General features: G+C 49.6%; 1 protein-coding gene across 1 annotated transcript in view; it reads right to left on the bottom strand.

Moving 5' to 3' along the window:
• PSD2 (pleckstrin and Sec7 domain containing 2) overlaps positions 1–23554 on the bottom strand; it is a gene marked incomplete at its 5' end in the record, with an annotated part of 41196 nt that extends 17642 nt beyond the window's left edge. The window contains 8 exons of the mRNA XM_082063670.1: positions 76–119; positions 1257–1346; positions 8300–8358; positions 10831–10943; positions 11504–11584; positions 15854–16048; positions 17501–17989; positions 23037–23554. Coding sequence (XP_081919796.1) covers positions 76–119; positions 1257–1346; positions 8300–8358; positions 10831–10943; positions 11504–11584; positions 15854–16048; positions 17501–17989; positions 23037–23554 — 1589 coding nt within the window. The remainder of the gene's footprint in view (positions 1–75; positions 120–1256; positions 1347–8299; positions 8359–10830; positions 10944–11503; positions 11585–15853; positions 16049–17500; positions 17990–23036) is intronic.
• Between the last annotated feature and the right edge of the window lie 607 nt (positions 23555–24161).

A 24161-nucleotide genomic window follows, 5' to 3' on the forward strand; every position in this document is an offset into this window, starting at 1 on the left:
ACTAAAAACATGACTCGGGACCTGTCAGCTACTTTCAAAGACACACTATCTATCAAATGCTTAACATATACTTACATGGCCCATTCCAGCTTCTCATTCTTGATGGAGTTATATAGTGTCTGAAACAAGAACATGGTATTAGATGTATTTCTTGTGGAAGACATGTCTAGTTTGTGGAGATAATCTCCTCCACACCCTTCCTGTGTTCTTGAAGAGATACCTTCCCTGCTGAACTCTCCTGGAGGAGTATTCGCAAGTGAGCAGGACAACTGCTGTCCCGATAGACCCTTTTCTGTCTATGTGCCATACCAGGTATTGGACTGGACACGTCAGCAGTAGACGGGTCTGGCAGCCAGCCTTTTAACTTTTAACTTTTAACTAATCCTGGGTGCTGCATCTAGTCCTGGGTCATCCTGGCCTACACTAAGATGATAAAGGACTCTGGGGTATGCCAAGGCACCTCCAATGTCTCAACCAGGGGAAAGGGACAGTGGAGGCTTGAGTGCTGCCCTGATAAGCAGAGGCGGGATGAATGACCTTAGGGATCAGCTTTTACAGTTCCTCCTGTGCAAAATTCCAGTGGCCTCCCTGGGGGGCTGGGAAAGAAGCAGGGATGGGCTAGGAAAGCAGAATGTGGAGGTGGCCCTGAGTGTACAGAGTAGTAGGGTAGAGTGAGGTCTGCTGGGAGGCAGGGGGGGTGTTGTCTAAAGCTCAGTGTGATGCCCCTGACGTGGTGCTGACACTCCTTCCACACAGCAAAACCCAGATCAGGCTGCTGGACCTGCTGCAGGTGCAGTCAGTGGTGATGGTGTTAAACCGCATGGAAAGAGAAAATACTCTCTTTGGGGTGTTTAACCAATCTCCCATGGTAATGAACTAGCTGTATTGGAGCATTACATCTAGCTACATGGAAGCGAAGGCAGAAAACAGTATCAGTGCCAGGTGGTCATATTGGGGGGGGATACCTTGCTTTGTGCATTGTCTGATGTATCACAGAGCTACCTGAGAGAAAGGGAGCCCTGGTGCGCTCTGAGTGCAGATACAACACAAATCTGGTTAAAACACCAACAGGGAACAGAGCCACTGCTGGTGGCTCCCTGCAAGTTAGCAGAAGCAATTCGTGTGGGTTACAATTCTCCTGTTGAAACAACTGTGCACTGGAAAATGCTGATTCAAGGGCTCAGGGTGTCCCAGCAGGACTAGGTGGCACTATAATAATGATTATGGCATCCCACTGTCTATTTATATCACGTTACCTTCAGCAAATCCTTTGCAAAGTCCTTCCCATCGTTCAGCCCATCCAGGTTTGCTATGAACTGTTGACACGACATCTTTTTGCCAATATTCTGTAAGGAAAAGAAGCAGCTCATTACATTTGTGGAGAGTATTGACTTGAATCAGAGTGTCTTTTAAAGAACAATTTTATATGTAGTGGTGAACCCTGGGTTTGCCCCAAGAGCTCAAAGCTGGAAGGAGGTCTTGTGCTCTGATTTTGTACTGTGCTTTTTCCTTTATTTGCTCATGCCAGTATCCAAACATTTCAAATGACCTCTTTTTTAACGGTGGAGATAAACCACCTGAAAATAACCCCTCCAGCCCTTGCTCCAAACTTTCCTCTGGTCTCTAGGTTGGTCTTGGTACAGGGTCTGTGCTTCAAAAGTCAAGAAAAGCGCAAAAAAATGGATGAACCTCCAAGCTTGTTCCATGTAAAATTGTATGAGCGTGATATGTCAGCACCTGAACACAGCCAGCATTGAGCAATGACTTGTCCTTCATGGAAACCAATATTTTTAGTTGCCATTACGAAGAGAGATGATCTGGCTACTGGTACTGCGTGAACTTGGATGCTGTGGCCTGTGAAGTCAATACACGTACACTGAGAGAACTTCACCAAGTCATCACCAACTAATGTCAAGACTATTTGGTGCTGATATAACACTTCAGGCCATCTGGCATCCTTGATATCAATCTCTGGCATCTGTCTTCCCAAAATCTTTCCCTCTCAACCACAACCAGGTGAGTCACTTTCTCAGCCTGCGAGAGTCAAGGGGCTGGAGGCAGGCAGCTTTTCTCCAAGCCTCGCCCTGCAATTCTACCTCTCCAAAGGACAGGAGCAGAGGTGTGGAGGAGTCAGTAGGAAATGTAGCGTTCAGAAAAAGGAGTCTGATATCACGAAGGAAAGATAGGCATATCTAGCGCCATGTCATTTTGCAGCCTTCAGACCATGGAGTGAAGCCCCAAAGCACAGACCCCACGGTGATATCACATGGAGTGGACAATGGAATTAGTGAGAAGAAAGCAGCGGTCCTAAGGATCCCAATGGCATTCTGACACTGGATGGGCTTTGCACCAGTGTACTGACAGGGTGGCCTTCCAGGAGGACCTGGGAAGATGGCCAAGAACAGCAGAGCCAGGACCCTGCTTAGAGATTCATTGAGGAAGAAGAAGGGCCTCACTGGGTCACTGGGAGGGGATAAAGCTGCTAGAGGTGAGGTAGGAGGTGCAGGGCGAGATACATCCTCCATGCAAGAAAATAACCTCTTGAAAGACAGATGCCATCTGTGTGTGCAGACTACACAGGGAGCCAGCGCTGCCTTTGGGCCGCTTTGTCTGATGCTCTGAATTATGCCTCCTGTTGGTGCCAGCTCCAGATGAGCTGGCACTGTTGTGAGATCAGGGGAAAGAGGAATAAAGCACTGTTACAAATGTGCAGTGCCTGGGGACACAACACAAGACTCAGCCATCTTTGTTTTCTTGCAGGGCAGCCCCACGGCTGCTGCCCACGACTGGAGCCCATAGCTGGAGGCTCTGCCAGCTAGAGCTCAGTGGGTGAGGAGCTGCAGGAGAGCCATGGGGTAACCTGCAGACATGCCAGTTTTTTCAGCAAAGGGAGATTACAGCAAAAAATAAAAATCCAGCAGCACAATGGTGTGTGGATGGAAAACGGGAGAAGCGTGGGAGAGCACATAGAAAGTACAGTGATGAGCCTCTATGAGGGAGGGAGTTTGGAGGCGAGGGAGGTACATTGCCTGAGACCTTGAGGCACCAAAGGTGACCACTTCTACCCCTGCAGGAAAACAGAGTGCACAGCACAGGCCTCTCTGCCTGCAGAGATCTTGTTGCTGTGATCCAGCAATGAATGCAGAGACCGATACATTTTAGGAAGTGGGTGGATACAGTGAGATAAAGTGGCACATGTTACTGGCCTCACAGGTGCTGCTTTGGATTTCTTGCATATTGTGTCCAGGACATACTTTAATTGCAGGGGATGGCTTCTTTTTTATTCTGTGACCTGTCTCTTTCTCTTGAGCCCAAACTGAGCCCGCAGCCACACTGTGGAAAGCAGCTAATTGCTGAGGAATTGAGAAGGATGGAAACATACCCTTTCTCTGACAACCAGAAGAGGTGATGAGAAAGCTCCAGCAAGAATGCTAATACTGTGAATCAGCTTGTTGGACATGTTGCCAAAGCTGTAGAGTCAGGGGCAGGATTCAGGCGGGCTGTCAGCAGGACTGAGCACGGGATGCTGGGGTGGCTCAGATGCAATACATCCTCAAGGCAACAATATCTTAACACTTCAGCTTCCTGCTTTGAGACATGGGCTGGAGCCAGCCACTCAACTCCAAAGCACTGCAACTGCCTCCGAATCGACACCCGCTGAATAGAGAAAGCAAAAAGCAGAAACTCCAAAACATGGAATTCAGCTTCACTAGATCAACACTTGCAAGGAAACAGTTCTGTGATCACAAGTGCCTCATTATCAATCATCAGCACCAGGGACTACCTGAGCTTTCCCACACTGGAACAGTATTCAGCAAGTATGGGGAATCCCAGGACCAACTCTTGAAAGCACAACTACGAGCGCTCAGTGGGTGCCGCTTTATGCAGTGGGCCTTCTTGCTGATTCAGCAAGATCATCACATGTGGACATAATATTCAGGAGAATGTATCTGCACACTGCAAAGCTCAGTGTTCAGATGTTCTACGGCCCCTGCTGAACTGGGACCTCTGGGTAGGGAGATGCAGCTTCTTTTCTGGCCATTCTGCTTTTTTGTGGTGCATCAGTCACTTACCAGCAACAGAACAAGCCAGCAAGGCTGCTTCACAGCCACATGTAGCTACTAGTCCTGATATGTCCCTGTGGCAGACAAGAACTTCATCCCATCTTTGCTTGCTCCAGGCCATGCAGCAAAGCATTAGAAATCACTGTGAGACAATCAACCAGCACCATGGTGTGCTAGGATGGAGAACCAGTGAGTGAACAGTGGATTAAATAGATGAGAAGGGATGGATAGTTAGATGGATAGTAGAGGCTGCATGGAAATGGGTGGACGGAAGTGTATGGGTGCAGGTAGTACAAGAGAATTAAGAGATGCAGAGACAAGGTGCACAGCGGTGGTTAGAGTGCATAAGAATAAATTAGGAATGATGAGACTGATCTGATGGTGGGTAGACAGGGCTGATCCTGTCATCCCATTGATTCAGCCCAGAGTAACTCCCCTGTTTACAGTTGGGTTCTTGCCTCCTCTGGGTCCCAGACATCTGCTGCTGAGCTGACTCACTCAAGACAATGGCAGACCATGTCCTGAAGTGTCCTGGGTAGCCCTACCCACCTCCAGAAAACTCCAGGCTGTAGCCTAGAGTCACTCTGCAGGTGCCGCCAGTGACTGCTCATACCTCAGAGCTCTTCAGCTCTCCAAGTGCAGCACTGCTAACACCAAACCATGAGCTTGGCTTAGAGTTTTATCACAGAGTTTGTAAGATTAACAGTGATGGACAGTGGAGTCAGGAGCTTCCAGGGATCCCGTTTTCAGGCTTGGTCAGTGGCCATGAAAGCTCCTGGTCTTCTTTTTGAAGAAAAGCTAAAGCCTGTCACATTACAATGTGACTCCAGAAGTGGGGTTTTGCTCAAGTACCAAAATGCAAACATGAGAACTGGTAGTAGAGAGATGCTGATTTGTTACTGTCCTTCCAGGGCCAGCAGTTCTGAACCAGGAGGGATAACATTGACCACTGAAAAGGAGACATCTCAAAGCTTTGTCTCCAAAGGACAGAGATGGAACAGAGGAGTATTTACTTTGCCATAAGATCTCTTGAAGCTCAAACAGCACCAGCAGACCATGGTAGAGAGTTGCCACAACCTGGATGGTATTAAAAGGCTCATATTGTTTGTTGGTGACTGCTGGCTTTCAAACATCAGCTCCATGTGATTCTATGAAAACATAGTGTCTCATTTTGAAGACATTAAGTTTTCTGGAAGCAGGGTCTGAGTACACTTGTGGTAGGAAATCAACAGTACTAAGGCAGAAAGCCAGTGTGGCCAGGTGCAAATCTCTTATTTTAAAGCCAGGCTCTTTACTTTCAAGCCTGAACTCAGCGTATGTAAGTGTCGCTGCTGGAATGGTGAACTGGCTCATTACAGAGACATTGCTGCAGGGAACTGCCCCTTTACACAGACACCTCAAACATCCTCTCCTAACCAAAGGAATTTCCTACTCCATGGCAACGCACAGTAAAACACTGAAACACACACATGATATTTAAAAAGGCAATAAAATAAAAAGGGATATGCAATACCATGACAGCATTTTAACAAAAAAGGGGTGAGCGATCAAGCCACACAATCCCAGGTACACTGCAGTTATGGAGGTTTCTTTACACAAGGAGAATTTCATGTGATGCATATCAGCTGTGAATAGGTTGCTAAGTAGTGAAGGACACTGCACAACCACTTAGGAATTCAGACAAACATCTTTTTCTTTACACAGAAAAAACAAGCTAAATGCCAGTGCTTGAAAGCAAAACACTAGAATGACTGCACTTACCACCTGATAAAGGGTTAAAGAGCAGAAAGAGAGGTTCCAGGAGCAGAAGGAAGAAAACAAAAGGAGGAGAAGAAGAAGAAATTAATGTTATACATGCGGAAAAATAAAGTAGAGATTTTTCAAAGAAAAGATCAGGCATTTCTATACCTGGTCAAAAGAAAGTGACTTTTTCTTTGTCTAGATAGCATGAGACCATTTATTTTTACCAGACCTCTTAGCCAGCTTGTCAATGAAAAATAAAAATGGTGAGGTTCAGGGGTTTTTTTTTCCTTTTCAATAAGTTTTATCTTCCCAGAGACATATTTTGTTTGTAATTTAAAAAACTAGACAAAATAAGATTATTTTGGAGCGAAGCTGCATTTTTTTGCCTTCTGCCACAACGTTGCTTGTGCTGTTGCAGGAAATGCTTTGACGAAAGTGTTGTCTTGGCTCCAACCATTTTGGCTGAAGGATGAATCTGGGTGAGACCAGCTCGATGCAGCTGCAGAGCACATCTGGAAAGGATGCTCCTGCAGAGACCAGTTCCCTTCACTGACCAGTGTGTTCAAACCTTGCCACTGTCATAAAGGCAGTGTCTGTGCTGTGAGGATGGGGAAGGTCACCGAATCACAGAATGTCGGGGGTTGGAAGGGACCTGGAAAGCTCATCCAGTGCAATCCCCCCATGGAGCAGGAACACCCAGATGAGGTTACACAGGAAGGTGTCCAGGCGGGTTGGAATGTCTGCACAGAAGGAGACTCCACAACCCCCTGGGCAGCCTGGGCCAGGCTCTGCCACCCTCACTGCGAACAAGATTCTTCTCAAATTTAAGTGGAACCTCCTGTGTTCCAGTTTGTACCCATTGCCCCTTGTCCTGTCACTGGTTGTCACCGAGAAGAGCCTGGCTCCATCCTCCTGACACTCCCCCTTTCCATATTGATCCCCATGAATGAGTCCCCCCTCAGTCTCCTCTTGTCCAGCTCCAGAGCCCCAGCTCCCTCAGTCTTTCCCCACACGGGAGATGCTCCACTCCCACCTCCCAGGTGGACTGTCAGGATGGCACCCGTGAAGCTGGTGGCCTTTGCATCTCTATCATTATAGGTGAAGAGCACTCATGTAGCGTCCTCTTCCCATCCTCACAGAGAAAGACTCCTTGCAAAGGTGATTATAAACCAGTATGCGAAAGAAAGAAAAAAAAAAAAAAGAGCTAGAATATGGCCTACTGTTCCCTCATTAACAGGCTAACGAAGAGAAAATCAAGGCAAGTCTCTGCAGATGTGCAACAAATTGCTACCAGCTGGAGGCAGAAGAGGACTCTGTTAATACAGCTTAAAAATCATGAGATTGTGGGGCAGAAAAAGTGGCTAAAACTGGTGTAGGTTTCACATGCACAGGCTGTTATAACAAGCTCTCTTCACCCCCATGCCCTCTTTATCTTCACACAAGCTCTGAGGAGGTTGTGGCTCCAGGTCTGAGCTCTCAGAGGGGCTATGAAAGAAAGTACTTCAGTGCCCTGAGACTTGAGGAGCTTCTCTAGCCCTGGTAAGCTGGCACAGCCCCATGAGGCTCACAGCCATGCTCTGTGGCTGCACCATAAGGCTGGAGAGCGGGAAGGGGATCTGGGGCAGCAGTACCTACGGTCTTTCCCAGCACTAAGAAGGGTGCAGAGCCCACATGTGCTCCCAGTTGTATGTTATGGCAGGGATCTCCAGGGCACACAAAGTCCTAGTGCTGTCCCCTATGTCTGGTCCCATGTCCCCTCTGCAGTTATCTTTCCTCCCACTCTGTTCTCCTCTCTGTGCACTGAGAACACTATGGTTGACCTTTCAGGAACAAATCCAGCCTATGCTACCTGAAAGAACCTCTAAAAGGTGGTGAGAGATGTTTTTACAGTCTCTGCTGTTTTCAACCACATCTTTGGGCATTGAGCTCTACTCACCCTGCTCTTTGTCCAGAGGTCTCTCTGATATGAAACTCTCCAGTGGCTGTCTGTTATGTCTTGGGGAAAAGAAACAGCAGGGACCTACTTCCTTCATGTTTGGGGAAGGAGAGATAAAATCTACACCTGTATGAAACCACTGACTCCCTTGCAGCAGTTTCTGGGATGAGAGAAGCCTCAGGTGTCTGCACTGCAAGGAACAGCAGCACAATTGGTGCTGCTCTTTGCCAGCCTCACAGAGACTGGGGGTGAAGACATATCCACAAGAGCTCCTAGGACAGAGCTGACACATGCAACAGGTCCTGGGAAGGAAGCTGCATTGCCTGTATAAGATAACCGATAGATAACTGATGTCAGCCTTTGGCTGGAGTGTGGAGTGACACTAAGAGGACTGTCCCCAGGCCTGGGCCTGGCACCCACAATTCCCCTTGGAGCTGGTCAGAGTATTTTTCTGCCAACCTATCCCAATTTTCCAGCAACATATCCTGCATAAGGATGTGTTCCCCTCTATACTGGGAAGGAGAAAAGAAAGGATGCATTTCCAAGCACTACTTACATGGCCATGAAGGTCTGTGTTTAGCAGCATCAGGGCACAGGTGAGCGTATGAATCCCATCTGAAACACACAACAGATGGCCATGATTACTCCTCTTCCCATGCAGTTTCTGTGTTTGCTGTCTTGGCAGCCCATCCATTGCAAAACCAAGGCTAGTTGCTATGGCTGGAGACTTATTTACTCCAACTGCATAAGACAGTTTAGAAAAAAGAGATACCCGCTTTTCCCTCAAGCTTTACCTATTCTTGAAACAATCGCCAGGGAACAGGCTTTAAAGCAGTTTTGTAAATGCCTTTCTAAAGACCAGACTTTCCACTGAGTCTCCCTTCATATTCATTTTGTGCTAATGCCAATGCCATTGTAGAATGGGCCAGACACCCTGACAAACAGAGCTACTTTCCCCCAAGTTGACCATAGTCACCTCAGGCATTTGTCCTGAGGTCTTTAGCCATCATTCCTGGGCAGCCTATAAGCTTTTGAGTTGTTCAACAAACATTATTACCATAAATGAGTGCAGCATTTTTCGCTCTCTGACTCACACGAAGTTTTCCTTCCATTTGAGAGAGTCCAGCACCCCTCTTCTGTACCAGGTAGCCTGTTCAAGGTCAAGAGACCATTCTCCACCTACCACCTCACAACAGGGAGCTGCAAATGCATCCTGACACATGAACTGGTCCTTGCAAGGACCTCACACAGATGGGCTGCTCCACAGACTAAGCCAGACACAACTTGATGTTCCTGGCTTATCTCCCTTGTGCATGCTGCTCTGTGAATTGGTTCCACAGGGTCGGGCTGTGACTGACCACAGGCCTGGCTGGGGAAGTGGCACTGGTCTCTTCTGTGGAGGTAGACGGGCAGCCATGGAGAACCAACTGCGACATACCCCATTCAGCCACCAAACAAAGGCACCATTTGCTAAAGGCAACCAAACACACAAGCCCAGGATGTGATGGACATCTCCCTTCAAGAGAGAATCGCTTGCTAAGAAAGATGTTTAACTTCTTTTTCATGAGAAGCAGCTCTGGGCTTAGAACAACCTCCCTCCCCAGTGTGCATTTTGGACTCTCTGTGAGAGGTTCTGGGCTGACATCTTCACTTGGCTTTACTGAATCACTTTTGTCAGGTAAATCATGTCCCACATGGCCCCAAGGTGGAGCCGGTGTCCCAAAACCTTGCCATTTCTTGGCTCAGTCATAATATGTTTTTTTCCTCAGCTCACATGGTGTTACAATACAACCATTTAGTTCTTCCATGCCTGGGTTTCATCAGTGCAGGAAAGCACTTATGATGTGCCCAAAACTACTATCGGGGAGAAAAACCAGCCACATCGCTCCGTGGTCAGCAAGTCAGATCTGCCACCCTCTTTTGCAGTATCTCATCATACAGGCTGAATGAAGCAGCTCTCAGTGTTGCAACAGCCATACCTCCATCAGTGAAGGAGTTATTGAATCAGCATGCAGCAATGCCCTGAAATGTCTTAGAGGGCTGTATAAGCTTTTCAGCTGTTGGATCATCTCCAGACAAAACTGCCTTGACTCTATAATGCCTCTGTCCCCTCAGTCTCCTCCAGGCTGAACAAAGTGACTTGAGCCGCTCCTCATACAGCTTCCCCTTCAAACCCTTCACCAACTTTGCAGTCCTCTTCTGGACACTCTCCAGTAGCTTTATCTCCTTTTCTCCTGTGTCCCCAGACCTGCACACAGTGAATTCTCCAGGTGAGGCCGCCCCAGCACAGAGCAGAGCGGGACAATCCCCTCCCTGCCCACCTGGCAATGCTGAGCTTGTAAGTGAGAACATGGACATGCTCATGTCTGGATGTGTGAATATGCACAAGTGTACCAGGAATGACCTTTCCCATTTAAAAAAGGCAGGAGAAACTATATCTGCTTAAAAAAAAAAGTAATGAGGAGGGGCTAAAAGTAGCTAACAAAATCTGCAGCTCCAGCGAGCCCAGAATTTTACCCAGCAGTGCTTTTCCCTGCCGCAGTTGTCGATGTAAGGAACACAACTCCTGTGCATGGCAAGCCAACAGCATTCCTCAATCTCCATGTAAATGTCTTCTTCCACTGAATGGACAAGGTCTTGGGCTGAGCTAGCACCAGCCACTCCTGCCCACTGCCCACTTCGCAAGCCATGACTGTGGTAATTTGCAGCCCCTGAGAATCACTCACCAGCTCCCTGGTGCTCGGCACAGCATGGCCGCTGATCCAGGTTATGGCTGAGGATCTTGTCTCCAGCACCACTCATATGCACTTGGGAGGACAAGGCTCCCTGGGAGCCCAACTCAGACCCTCAGATCTCGGCCTGGCTCTCTTGGGGGAGACTTTATAGCACGTTGTGTCCCCAGTCCCTCCCCAGGCAGGGATAATCTGCAGGGCAGGATCCCAGTGAAAAGGAGAAGCTGCAGCCTTGCCTGCTCAGTGGGTGCTATTCAGGCCCAGCTGTGGTTGGCTGGTTTCACACTCAGGCTCTGCAACACTCATGCACTGTGAGTGTGCAACAGACACTACAGCCGGGGATAGAAAGCAATACCTTCGGATGTGCTCTCTTCTGGGTTGCACTGGCAGTATCGCCGAGAGAAATGGATCAGCACCCGCTCCCGCTCCTGCGTCTCTCCCATCAGTGGAAACGCTTTCAAGAACGTCCTGCAAAGAGAAAGCGATACTTAAAGATGTCACAGGTCAATCTGGTGGGCAGCATCCATGCTCAGGAGGGAGATGGAAAGGGGGTCCTCAGAGCAGCTAGGAAGGCCTTTGTCCCCCCAGCCTGCGCACCCCTGGGTCCCTGCAGGTGCAATGCAAAGGGTGTCTATGGAGCCAGCTCTGAGCTGTGTAGGGAAACATGCTGTCAGCTGAGATCTGACCCACCTCTGGCTTGATGGCACCAGGATGGGTTGTCCGTCCCAAGGGAAGAAGTTGCTCCTACTTGCTCTGATTTTGTACAGGATGGGATTCCTGGGAAAGCTGCTCTCCACCATGGGGAAGCAGGTTGTGGGCCCTCCTGTCGAAGCCCACTTTTGGTGGCAGTACCTTGTGCCAAACGTGACACCAAAGCAAAGATTAAATGACAACCTGGAGCTCCCCCCAGTCCCTGCTCCTATCACATGGACAGCCTCCATGGCGCCGGGAAGCCCGGAGGAGAAACCCACCGCGCTGCTCCGCTCTGTCCAGCCCAGGCCGTACGCGAGTGCCGGAGACCAGCTCACCTGAGTGCTTTGTCAAGAGTCAGGCCAGTGAAGTCAAAGAAGCTGAGATACTCCTCTGCTACCAACTTGCTAAATTCGTTACTGTAATTAAAGAGGGAGTAGTCAGCCCTTTCATCAGGCAAGAAGACACTGTCTACAAGAGCAACAGCAGACTGCTGCCTCCTGGCCAGCCCAAACTCCCAGCAAGACACTGCAGACACCATCCCAGACCCAGGGGGACTTTCTCCTAGCTTGAAATGCTGTTGGAAGGACCTGCAAGGGTCCCTAATGTGCCCACAGCCTAGCACTGCAGCTGCCAGCCCTAGACACCTGAGGATGAGAGACGTGGGCCTGCAGTGCACCCCTCTGCGGTGCTGCTGGCCAGGCAGAGCCTCGTCCTCCCAAACCAGCCAGGAGGAGGAGGCCAAAAGGATGTCCTATGCTCATCAGGCACCTTCTCTCTTGCCTAGTCCTTTCCCATTGCTGGCCAGGTCCCCTCCTCCTACTGCAATATTGCTGCTCTCCACTCCATGTGGGCTCCCATCCCACCCTCTCACCACTTGCTCGCATGTCAGGTGGATGCCTCTGGGAACTGGATTTGGAGAGCTCAGCCAAGCTTCCGTTCCTCCTCACCCCTGAATGCTTCTCCGGAGACCATTCACCTGCCATATTTTTGAAGGGTGCTTGCAGATGTGTTGCCTTTAGAGCCAGAATGGGTGCTGTTAAGTTCCTCTGTCTGCACAACTCAGGTAGCAGAAGTGCAAGAGTAATCAATGAACATTGGCAAGCAGTGGGAGATGATGTCAATATGCTCAGCCTTTGCCATATACAATTCATTTTCCCCCTCCCCACAAAATGCAAAGCATATTGCTAAGCATTGCACATCCAGTTTCACCCCAGGACATCACAGGCAGAACTCATTGCTTTTCCTACAGCATTGTTTCATCTTCTGCTGTGAGGCGGATGCTGTGAAGCCTTTGGCGTGGATGCTGTTCGGAAGCATGACACAGAATGAGATCAGGCAGAGCAGCATGACAGCACCAAGGGAAGATATTCAGGCTGAGTTTTGAGAGGCAGGACTTAAGTATTGGTGCTGGAGTTTGCACAGGAGACTGTTTCAAAGATGTGTGAAGCCACAAGGCCTCACTTTCATAAAGCAATCTCATCACTTGGGATTGTTATCTCTGGGAAAGAACATGTCCTCATGGGCCCATGACTCCCTGTGTTAGTCTGCCTGAAGCAACGCAGCAACAATTGGTGTGCAGGTTCCTGCCAGCTTCCCAGGGAGACTTCTTGCTTATCCTGGAGCTTCATGACAAGATCATATGAGATGCAGAAGGTGAGCACATGTTTGTGAAAGATGTCACTACATCTTCACCTCTATGCCAAAGAACAAGCAGAACCAAGAAGTCCCAGGCCTCCCCTGGGATCCTCTTGGCTCCATGTCTGCAGGAGACCTCATGCACTGACTGTGCCAGTGCTGGGAACTAGTCAGGATTCTCTGTTCCACACGTCAGGTCCCACCTCACACACGCAGTTGTAGTGTCTCAGAAGAAAAGGTCTGATTCTTGCTGTTTGAGCACCTATTTACCAGGTCTCCTGGGCGTGTTGGGCACTGGGCACACAGCAACGAATGTCACATACCGCAGTACAGCAGCAGTCAGGAAACAGGGGAGAACGGTGTCTGACTCCCACTTAACCTCAAGCTGGGCTTCAAGGATCCGCCTTGCCCAAGGTTCCCTAAAGCCAAAAGACTTGGCATGTCTATAGCCCAGCACAGAGTTGAGTGAGCTAAATTGCTCTTGAGATGTCTCCATGGACTACAGTGGGAGCTACACCCTAATTTACATTCCTAACTAGATCTATAGTAATGCAGGATGAAGGTGGGTGGGAGCTCCCCTTCAGTCTCCTGTCAGGGCAGCCAGGCAGGCCTTTCTGCCTGTCCTCCAGCTCACGGGGTCTTGCTGAAGGCCAGGAGTCCGTAAGGGATTTGTGACCCCTAGGACAAGTGGTCTGTGCTAACAGTCCCCAGCCTGGGGGCCCATGACACCTGCCCATGTGCCTCACCTGGACCCTCTCTGCTTGGGAGAGCTCCGGGCAGGGACTGCCGGCCGTGCCGAGGGAACTGGTGGTGTCACAGGACACCTGAAGGCAGCCAACCCCCAAGAAGCAACAAACCCCTGTGTCTAGCCAGGGGCTCCATGACATTGATTACATTCTTTCTTCCTGAGCTCCAGAGCCAGTGAACATGCTCTGGATATGCCTGGGACACAGAGCTCCAACACTGGCCAGGTCAAACCACGGCCTACACTGAGGAGGGTTTAAGTGCTTCTGGTTTCATTGGCTTTCTCTCTCTATATTTTCCAGTCCCTCCTTCAGGAATGGGTGACACTTCCACCATGCAGTTCAGACATGACAGAGACATCCCCACAAGAACAGTGAGGTGCTTCCCATGGGGACATGTCCAGCAAGCCACCCCAGGGGTAACAAACACTGAGATGCTGAAACTCTGCTCTGTTGCTGCCTGTGCGGTTTTGTGAGCACGGTGCTCTCTTGGGAAACCCTGTGAGGGAGCTCCTGGCACTAACTTCTTCATGGTCTGAGAGCCGAGACAGTTCAGTCTCCGTCCAGCAAGAGATGGGTGACTGTGGGTAGGGACGGAGCTGAGACAATGCCACAGACAAATCCAGGAACAAGAAGCTTCCATGGAGAGTTCAGTTGCCAAAACACATGCTCTTCAGAGAGAAGGTAATTTCTGGATTTGAGGTTAACTTCACAGCATTGTGTCACCTGGAAATAAACTATTTGGAGAGAGCCAATCTCCATTTCCTTGCTCGTGAAGCCTTTTCTACTTGTTTGACAGCGGTGAATTGGTTTTGGTTTTGGCTTTTTTCTTAATATTTTTGAGAAAAATGCTAATGTGCACAAAGGGAAAAAAAGGTTAAAATGAGCTAAAAATCTTTTAAATGAGATTTCACTTTTTTGAACAACCCTCTAGCCAACCCACCTTAAACTTACCCTGCTCTCACCACTGTAGGCTGGTCTTACATTGTCTTAAGTGAGCAAGACCAACTTAAAACACACCCATCCTCATCCTTCTTCCTGTCCTGCTCTGCAAATCCACCCGCTTGGTCCAAGAGCCCGCAGCTCTATCCAGGTCTTGTGCTGGGAAATGATTCAGACATCAAAAACCAGCTGATCAAAACAAAAGTTTTCTTTCAAAGGCTGCGTGTCAATTCCCAAACAGCTTCCCGAGGCGTGAGGATTGCAGGAACTAGCAAAGGGACACACTCAGATGCACCCCCAGAGACCCACTGCTTGAAACTTAACCCCCTCAGTGAACCTGTGTGGCAAATTTGCAAGAAAGGAGAAGGAAGTTAGATCTGAGGCAGCAGCAACCAACAATGCACCTGCTACAAGAACCACATCGAAAGAGAAGAACAGGGATGCTGCCAGGTGATACAAAGAGCCTCTCCAGAAGATCATTCATGGGCTTCTATCCCAGGACTAAACTGGGAGTCACAGATGATCCTTAGTACTGAAAGCTTTGTATTACTGAGGCACTGGTTTATCCCACTGATGCGGACAGGAGAGAGATGGTTCAAGGACACACACACAAAAAATTCCCAGCAACATAGGTATATCTGATCCAGGAGGATGATGGGGATTGGTGTCCTCACACCCACTGGCATCCTAAAATAATCTGTTCCTGCTACACTCGTTACTGTTACTCTCTCTCTTAGAAATCTCTGTAACTCTCCCACTTTTGAATAAATATTTATTTCCCTTCTGTCTTAGGAAAATCTGCCAACTGAGGTGCTTAGACCTCTGGTGTGTATTACTCGGCTCTCCACCAAACCCTTCATGCCATCTGTACCTACTGGGTCAGGAGGATGGTGCAGGCACTGCAGCAAGAAGATTTTGGGGTGCAAACATAATAAACCTGGGGAGTGGCAGGGAGCCCAGTGCAGATACAGGTTGGGATACCAAACTCTTTGGCCTGTGGAGTGCTTTTTTGGGGGGGTGGTCTTGCTGGGCCCTTACCAAACACAGGAAGCCCTTGGTTCTGGCAGGCAGCAGCTTGTGGAAGTTAATGCCCAATACATGCAAGCAACCTGTAGGATTCAGACGGCAAGGGCATCAGACTTGGACGAGTTTCAACTGGATGGATGTCAAGCAGTCCTGAATCCATTCAGTAAGCCCTTGTAACAGCAGGTTTGTCCCTTCCTGCCTTTGTCCTGTCGTCCCAGCACCACCAACAGTGCTCCCGCAGACCCTCCCCACCACAGCTGTGCTTCTGCTGGCCGCGAGTACCACTGCCATCTCAGTCAACCCCTTGCAGGGCTGACTGCAACCCAAAGCCCTACTTACTTTTTCCCGAGCTGGCGTGCCACATCACAGCGCTTGAACCCTTCCAGGTTGTAGAGGCGCTTGGCCAGTCTCTTGGCGGCCTCGCTATCCGCCCTGCAGCCGTTGGCCAAGGTGTCTGTACTGCCCTGGTCGAGCTGCTCCGTGCTGCCCATGTCAGAGTCAGAGTCTGACAGTGCGTCTTTCAAGCTGGCATCGCTACACAGAAACAAGAAACAATTCAAGGAGCAGCAATGAGACCTGATGAAACCCACAAAAAATACCACATTTTGATTTCTTCTTGTCCTAACCAAAAAAATATGAAAAAACAACAAGACAGTTGTGAACTGGACACGGGACAAATCCTCTTTCATTTCAGGTAAAATGAAATAGTACAGTTTAATTTCAAATTTGTAGAAAAATATTGAAGAGAAGGTGACTTTTCCGCAAGAAATTAGGACATATCCTTTCTAAGCAAGCAGCTCCAACACCTTTTTAAGCTTCCTCTCTCTCCACTGGTATGGAAAGAGTTACTAAGATCTTTCAGAACAGTGGACATTCAGTAAATTTTGGGGATAGAGGGTATGCTTTTCAGTGCAGATTATTTGCCAAGGATGAGAAACCGAATTTGCACAAATTGTGCAGAGGGGACTGGCACCAGACCTGCTGTCACTGGTGGGCTGCTCCTCTCCCAGCTGTGGACTGGTGTCATAGCCAGCTGTTCCTGCAGAAAACACACTGAGAAGCCCCACTGGCACCATGTAGGTGAGCCTGTGTCCCTTTATTTTCCTGCCCAAGGCCAGTTATGGCATCATGGTGCCTATTCACACATTTTTGGGCAGTGTGACTCACTGAAGGCCAGATAGCTACCTGGACAACTACCTCACTCCAGCTCTCTTGTGACCTGGCTGCTCGTCACCTGGCTTCCTCATTCAAGGAAGTGCCATGCAGATGAGCTGCTGCCTCCAAGGGATGATGATTTGGATCCAAGTTGGTCTAGAGGATGAAGTTCTGCTGACCTCCTTACTGCCTGCAGAAGAACCTTTAGGGGAGACTCTACAGGAGTTTCCATTTCTAAGCAAAACCTTGAGGTTTCCCTGCACTTCAGAGCGCTTTTGGGAGTGTGCCTGACTGTCTCTAACCTGCCAAGGGATTTTGCAGATGTCAGGCAGACAAGGTGATGGTCTGCCCAGAGGAGACCCAGCTTTGCCTGCTATAAGAATGAACAGGATTTGTGAGCAGCCAGAGGAATGGCGGTGCCCTCCAAAGCAAACGTGAACACAAAGTGCTGAGCCCGGGGTTCTCTTGGGTTCACAGGGCTCCTATAGGAGCTCATCTGCAGTCTCACAGAATTTACACTTGATCTTAGCCAAAAGACCGAGAAGTGATTTGTGGTCCTGGGTTTGAGAACAGGGAGGGCTCAGCCACAGGCCTGCAGGGACTGGCTGGTTTAATGCCATGAGACCTTGGTCCCCAACTGCATTCCTAACCTATGCATAGGAAAGATATTCCTGCTGGTGTTTGGCCTCTCTGCCATGACAGCACATGAGAGGATGCACCAAGGGGAAAAAATAGCAGCTCCATCTCTGTCATGTCCTCTGAGCCTTGCCCCTGGACTGGGACCCCATAAGAGAAGGAGCCCTTGCCTGGTGAATTCCCAGCCTGCCTTACCTGATGGAGTTGATGATCTTGGTTGTATCTTCCTCTGATCCTTCCACGTGGAACCCATTTGGGATACTCTTCAAGGACAACCGACTCAGCACATTCTCCGACCTGCTGCTGGTAATTGAGTGTCTGAGAGGGCTCCCAAAATCCCCCTCCGCTGGCTTTGCTGCTGCCTGCTCTTGCTTGTCAGCAGCCATGTGGTCAAGGGCTTCTCTCTGCTGGGCTACCAGTTTTTGCTCCAAGAGTTCTGAGCTTTCCTTGACCCTTTGTTGGATCAATGGGGTGAGTGGGGCCTCAAAACTGACGCAGCTGTCTGTCTCATCTGTGAGAGAGAGGACGTCCAAAGAGTCCAAGCTGCTGTAGTATGTACCTTTCATAAGGTCAGACTCAACAATCTTCTCAAAGGTTGAGCTGAACCCGTCCCTGATGTCTTTGAATTGAAAATGTTCCTTGTCATCCTCACTGGAGCTCAGCTTGACATCCCCAGAAGCAAACCTGGACCAAAAGGGGAAATGTAGAAAGTATTGTCAAGGTCATTGCTTGCAGTGTTCCACTTGGAACTAGGAGAAATGGATGCTGCCAACAGTGATCTCCTCACCCCATGAATCCACAACAACCAAAGATAGTCATAGCGTGAGAGGTGATAAAGTGGACAACTAACAGAAAGGGAAGGATGCAATGACAGAGGTGCCAATAGCCCCATTGTGGCAGTGAGGAGTGGGCACAAGTCAGCTACCAGTCCCTCATTTCTGCAAGAAAAGTGCATTTGGGGGAGGATTTGAACAAAGGTAGATTCTTCTGCTTCTAACGTGCCAGGGTGAAAGCCCTTGAAGAAGAGAAGACAAATCAGTACTCTCAGGTTTCAAATTTCTATATGTCCCAAGAGTCTGAGGAACCCAAGCAGGTCAGGGTCTCATGATGCAGCTATGCCACGCTGTCTTCCCTTCTTCATGATGCTGGATGCCAGGCCAGCGGGCTGGTGAGCTGTGGCAGGAACAGAGGATACCAGCACAGCAGAAAGCAAGACAAACCCACCTGAAGGGCTGTGCGAGGAGGGAGACACCATGTGTGGCTTATGCTACATTCATGAGACCTGACAGACCCTGACAACTAGTTTTTGCACCCTTTAAAGGTCTCCTCTGATGTCTGAGCCATTGGAGATGTTTTCAAACCTAGATCTGCAGCTACATAAATCTGTAGACCCACATAATCCCTTGACTCCAGGAGGTCAGGGCTTAAGAAAACTCTCACCCAGTTCATCAGAGCTGGCCATGCAGCAGACCAGACATAAGCAGAAATGAGAGAGACAGAAGCAGCTCCTCAGACTATCTGCTGCAGCCCAAAGGACCCTCGTCCTCAGGAATGCTTGTCTTTGTAAATCCATCCATCCCTACAGTGTGAACTGCAGTGCCTGGCCATTACTTCATGTACAGAAAACACTCCCCTCTTCCACAATGCAGGAAGAATTTGAAAAACTTCATCCACTTGTGACAGGAAGGGCTTTACAGCCTCAATTGCACCCAGCAATGGGGAATTAGAGACCTGTCTTGGCAGCTTGTTCCATTGTCAAACTTCTTGCAACAGCTCCTACCCCCAGTAAACTTCCACGTCACCTTCCCTACAGATGGTCTGTGTCCTCCCCAGACCAAGAAAAAACCCAGGGCCTTTGTGGTTTCCCCAGGTTCTCCAAGAGAACCGTCACACTGCATCACTTCACTCCCATCACCACCATGTCTTTGTGCAGGAGGGCATGCCCTGGCCCGTCACCATGAGGTTTGGTGCACAGCACGTGTTTCCAGGGCTGTTGTGCACTGCAGCTGAGCCTGTAGGTATTCTCCTGGCTGCTTTTGGGTATCAAGACCATCAAGAGCCATCAAACCCTGCACCTCCTAGATATTACTTAGCAGATCTCACACTGCTCCAAGCCAGACAGGTCCCCCACTCTCACCACACCAAACAGAGTCATTTCCATTAACTGCTCACACCACAGAGCTTGTATTTTCCAGCCCTTTATTTATCACTTGAGCCCAGCCTCGTACAGCAGGCAGTGAAGAAAGGCTGTGTCCCTACAAATGCTTCAGCAAAGGCTGTGTGGGACAGACCTCAGAGACCAGGGCAGGAGCCATGGTCCTGGATGGGTCAGTGGCCATCAACAAATCAGGAACATCACATTTCTCCTTGTCTGGCCCCAGAAAAGATGGAGGACAAAGAGACTTTCTATAGCTTACAACAGCCCAGAAGCACCACCTGCATTTAATTCAAGCAAAGCCAGGCTAAGGTGGGAGATAGTGAAAGATCTCGCTCATGTGAATGAACCTGACACAGCCTTTCCAAAGAGAAGTGCTGCGTACATATTACACAGCAGGGAAGGTAATTGCTTTACTTAAATAAGGAGCCGTATATTTATTTGCATTGTAATCACAAGGTTTTGTAAGTCCATTGAAGCAACACTGCATCTAATTGCCTGTGCTGCTTTCCCCAGTCATCTCTGAAATGCTGTTTTATTGCTTACGGCAAGGCATGCGGAGCAATGCACTTGGTTATTATTGCAGCTGAACCGTACTGGATTTTTATGCACTGAGTTGTTTACATTTCACTTCTCACTGGTTAATTAGTTGTAATAAAATAAAACCTAGTTTGTTGTGTTGGTGGAATGGGGAGGCCTGTCAGAGAAGGGCAGGATGGAAATTGAGACTTTCTTGCCTGCGCACTGTAGGCTTTCTTCAAAGGTTTTCTGGAAATTTATCTCGTTGAATTGCTCAACAGCTATATGTTGCCATAGGAGGAAAGGTGTGGGCAAAGGCAGCTGTTCCAAACCTAGAGATACTAAGTACATCTACAAGTGAAAGGTGGGGATTCCTCTGTTAACAAGTTTGACCTTTTTGCATGATTTCACAGGGCTGGAAACAGAGAAAATCATTCAGTGGTGAAGCTCTCAGTTTGACTGCAGAGCTGCAAACTTCCTGAGATCAGCAGGGCCAATGTGGAGGACTTCTGGGAAAGAAAGACCTCCAGGCAACACAGCCACAACGACAGGAAAAGGGGGCTTGGACAAATGGTACATTGGAATGCCAATGGATGCCATGGGATAGACCAGAAAGCGGGTAAAAGGGATTCAGTTAATGCAAACTGCCGCACAAGCACTAAAGTTCTGGCTCTATTTCCTTGACTTCTTTTAACAACCACTTCCTGCATAGGTGCACTAATCTCCCATCAGCAGGGCACTCATGGTTTCCTTCTCCAGATCCACAAAGGAATCAATGACCTTGGATGACATTTTCTCCTTTAATTCTCCATTGGTTCAGTGGGAAGAGCAATACTCAACCCCGCCTTGTAAAATACTTCAAGATCCAAGGACAAAATGCATCATATGAGCACCAACATGTGGATGATGACAAGCAGATGATGATGAGTGATTTATTCCCCAGGAATTAATAGTTGACTGCTTATCAGTAAAACATTAGGCTAGAGACAGAGAAACTCCAGGCTCATAACAGAAACAGCGACATAGTGAAGGAGAGTAAAAAAAGACCTGGGGAAACCCAGAGACAATGCAGGATGACAGTGACTTCCCAGTGCCTCACTCCATCTGTCAGCTTTGTTACTCCTGACCCACATTGATCTAGGACAGCCAGACAGTCATCTATGGCCAAGAAAGACCAGCTCCATGCTGTATTTGGCCCAGCCACATTTAATCTAAATACAGGTGGTCAAAGTACTAAGGAGCTCGAACACAGCGAGCTAACCTGATCCGCAGGTAAAAAGTGTTTCCCATCTTCCAGCTGTGTGCCTGAAGTTTTCCAGCTGCCCTTCTGCCTTTTAATATAGTGTGTGACTTGTCCCTGGTGCATTCAGCTTCTCGAAAGATTTATTTGCTATCCAAGTGAATATGTTTCTATTGTAAGATCATGGGCTGTGCATACAGAGCCCAGTCAAGTTGCATCATTGCCAAATCCTCAGCCTGCCGCTTCTCCCAGTTCACGCGCTAGTATCTTAAAATAACTGCACTTCCAGTGATTGTAGCAGCATTCACTGACCACCCTTAGCTTCATCTTGAACTCAGTCTCTGCCACATACCAACCAAATACAATTCTGTTGCAACCTGAGAGACTTTCAGACATCCAAGACCTGACTGTTAGAGGGCCTGTGGGACCTGCCTGGGGGTGGACTCCTCCAGCTGTCTGGACAGCAGCAGACATCAGCAGATCTTTAACACCTTCAATTGTTCTTGGTGAAACAGTGATGCTCCTTCTTGCTGGGGGCCTTGGGCACGTCAAACCACCAGCTTTTTAAAGGAGAGCATGTTCAACACTAGAGACACAAAGAATTGGGGATGCCTGTTGTGAGCCCACACACTGTGTGGCTTCCCAGATCTGCTGACACCCCTGCCTGTGCTCCAGACAGCGCTCCAAACAAATGGCTCAGCCTGAAGCCTGCACTAGACTAGGAGGTGATTCACAGGCCCCTCTTGGCCACTCCATCCCTTTCACACCTTTTCTTAAGAAGGCCATAGTTCTCTGCATCAACTCCTGCTGCTCGTCTCCAGCCCCCTCCTGCTTTCAGCATCTCTCCTGTGCCAGGCTAGGTACATAGGCAGGGCCATAAGATTGACAGCGGCCATAAACCCCAGCTGGCTACAATACAGACCCCTAGATGACTTCTGGTGGCCAAGTGAAGCATCTGTACTCCTCCCATAGGAACGGCACGGGAAGCACCTCACTTCATCCCAGTGACCAGTCATTTCTGTTCAGCCCCCAATCTGCACAGCCCCAGGGAGTCCAGGCATCTGCAGAGGCATAAAATCAGCTGTGGACACTGCACTGGTGTCAGCATCCCCCACCTGGAAAGTTCTCCCATGGAAACAGGCTGTCAGTACAGAGGCGGCATTGCACACATGCTGGTTTGTCTCAGGCACTTGAAAACAGGATGACACTCATGTCTCTTGTTTCTCGCTGTGCCACCCAGGTGCTGGTAACACCTGCCACAAGTGCAGCAGGGAGCAAAGCTCAGTGCCTTGCCTTCCCTTACTAATGGAGCACGGTCCTTTGGATGCAAAGCTGCAACCCACTAGCCCAGGGACTGCCAGAGTAAGCCACGCGGCCAGGGACTTCCACAGCACACCAGGCTACTGGACAAACCCCGCTCCTCATCATCCCCTGGCTTTTGTGCTTGTCCTAAGTTATCTCAGGTAACTCTGCTGAAAGTGCTGCAGCTGAATCTCCAAATTACAAGTGGGACACACCCAAAGTGAGCACAACCACTGCACAGCACTCTTGAGAGCCCTGAAGCTTTTCCTTCGCTTTCGTGCCTCTGTGGGCAGGCACTGGCTCTAGTCACAGCTTTTCTTCATTTGTAACATGGAAAATCAGTGTGAGAAGCCCAGAGAGAAAAAGCACGAAAAGCCACAGTCAGCCATGAGGGCAGCTGCAGCTTTTTAAACTGATGAGTTACACACAGAGCAGAGTAACTTCAACCAAGGAGGCTTGAGAAAAAACACAGGTAAACCAGCACTGAGCCGATGTTATAACGGTTTCACACTCACCCAAGCTGTTCCTCTGGTTCGTCGGCACTTAATGCTTCTGAGGAGCCCAGGACGCTGTGCCACCGCTCCTTGCTGAGGGCCTCGCTGGGCACCTCCTGGCGTGGGGATCCCCTCTCCCCCGTGTCCACACAGCTTTGGCTGGGCACGCTGCTGTCCCGCTGCTGCGGTGACGTCTGCTCCTGCCCCGCAGCCAGCTCCGTGTCCGCGCTGCTCGCCAGAGCCGGCCCGTCCTCAGCGCCGCTCTCGCTGGCAGCGTCCGTCCCCAGTCCCCGCGCGCCCTGCGCCTCGCCCAGCTCCGCCGACGCTTCCAGATGTTCGTCCCCTTGGCCCCCGCGCTCCCCCTCGGCTCCTCGCGAGGGCTGAGCATCGTCCCAGGGGCTGGCTCTCCCGCTGGCGGGCTGTGGGAGGCTGAGCTGCTCTTCCCCGCCGCCGCAGGCCAGCATGGCCGGCTGCGAGCCCGAGGAATGCAGCTCACAGCGATCTGCAGCAGACCATGGAAAGTGGCTGTTCTCGCTCATATTCTGCTTCTTCTCCCAACGCTTACGGGCTCCCTCAGCTCAGGCTCGGCACTACCTACAACGGAAGAGAAACCACGTCACTAGCGCCTGCGAGGGCTGTCATAAAGGCAGGGGCTTGTTGATAGCAGCTCAGAAGGGCGGCAGTTTGAAGCAGAGTACAGGAAAATTTCCCCCACCGCTCTCAACCCCTTAGTATAAAAGCAAGGAAGGACCATACTGGGGATTGCTCCTTTTGCAAATACTAGTGCTCCTTACCCAGCACAGTGAGACCCAGAGAGGAAAATGTGCCATTGTGGTCCTGAGCAACCCAGACTCTGGGCACCCACCTTCTCCTGTGGCTCCCAGAACCCTCAGACAGCCCTGCACCAGCTGTTGGTGCCCCAGCTGTGCCAGGCAGCTGCCCAGGCCTGGGCACGGGAACATGGCATGGCCGCTTTCCCAGGCTGGCTACTGGGGTGCTTTTCCCAAGTATTGCCTGCATGCTAGAAATATGAGAAATAGGAGACAGGTGTGGTTTTTTGTTCTTTGTTTTAACACTTCTGAGTAGCTGTGATGCTCCAACCTGTGTGATTCTCCCTGCTGACTCTGGATTTCTGCAGAGCTTCTT

Source organism: Streptopelia decaocto, assembly GCF_964273445.1.
Source record: "Streptopelia decaocto genome assembly, chromosome: 12".
Taxonomy (NCBI): Eukaryota; Metazoa; Chordata; class Aves; order Columbiformes; family Columbidae; genus Streptopelia; species Streptopelia decaocto.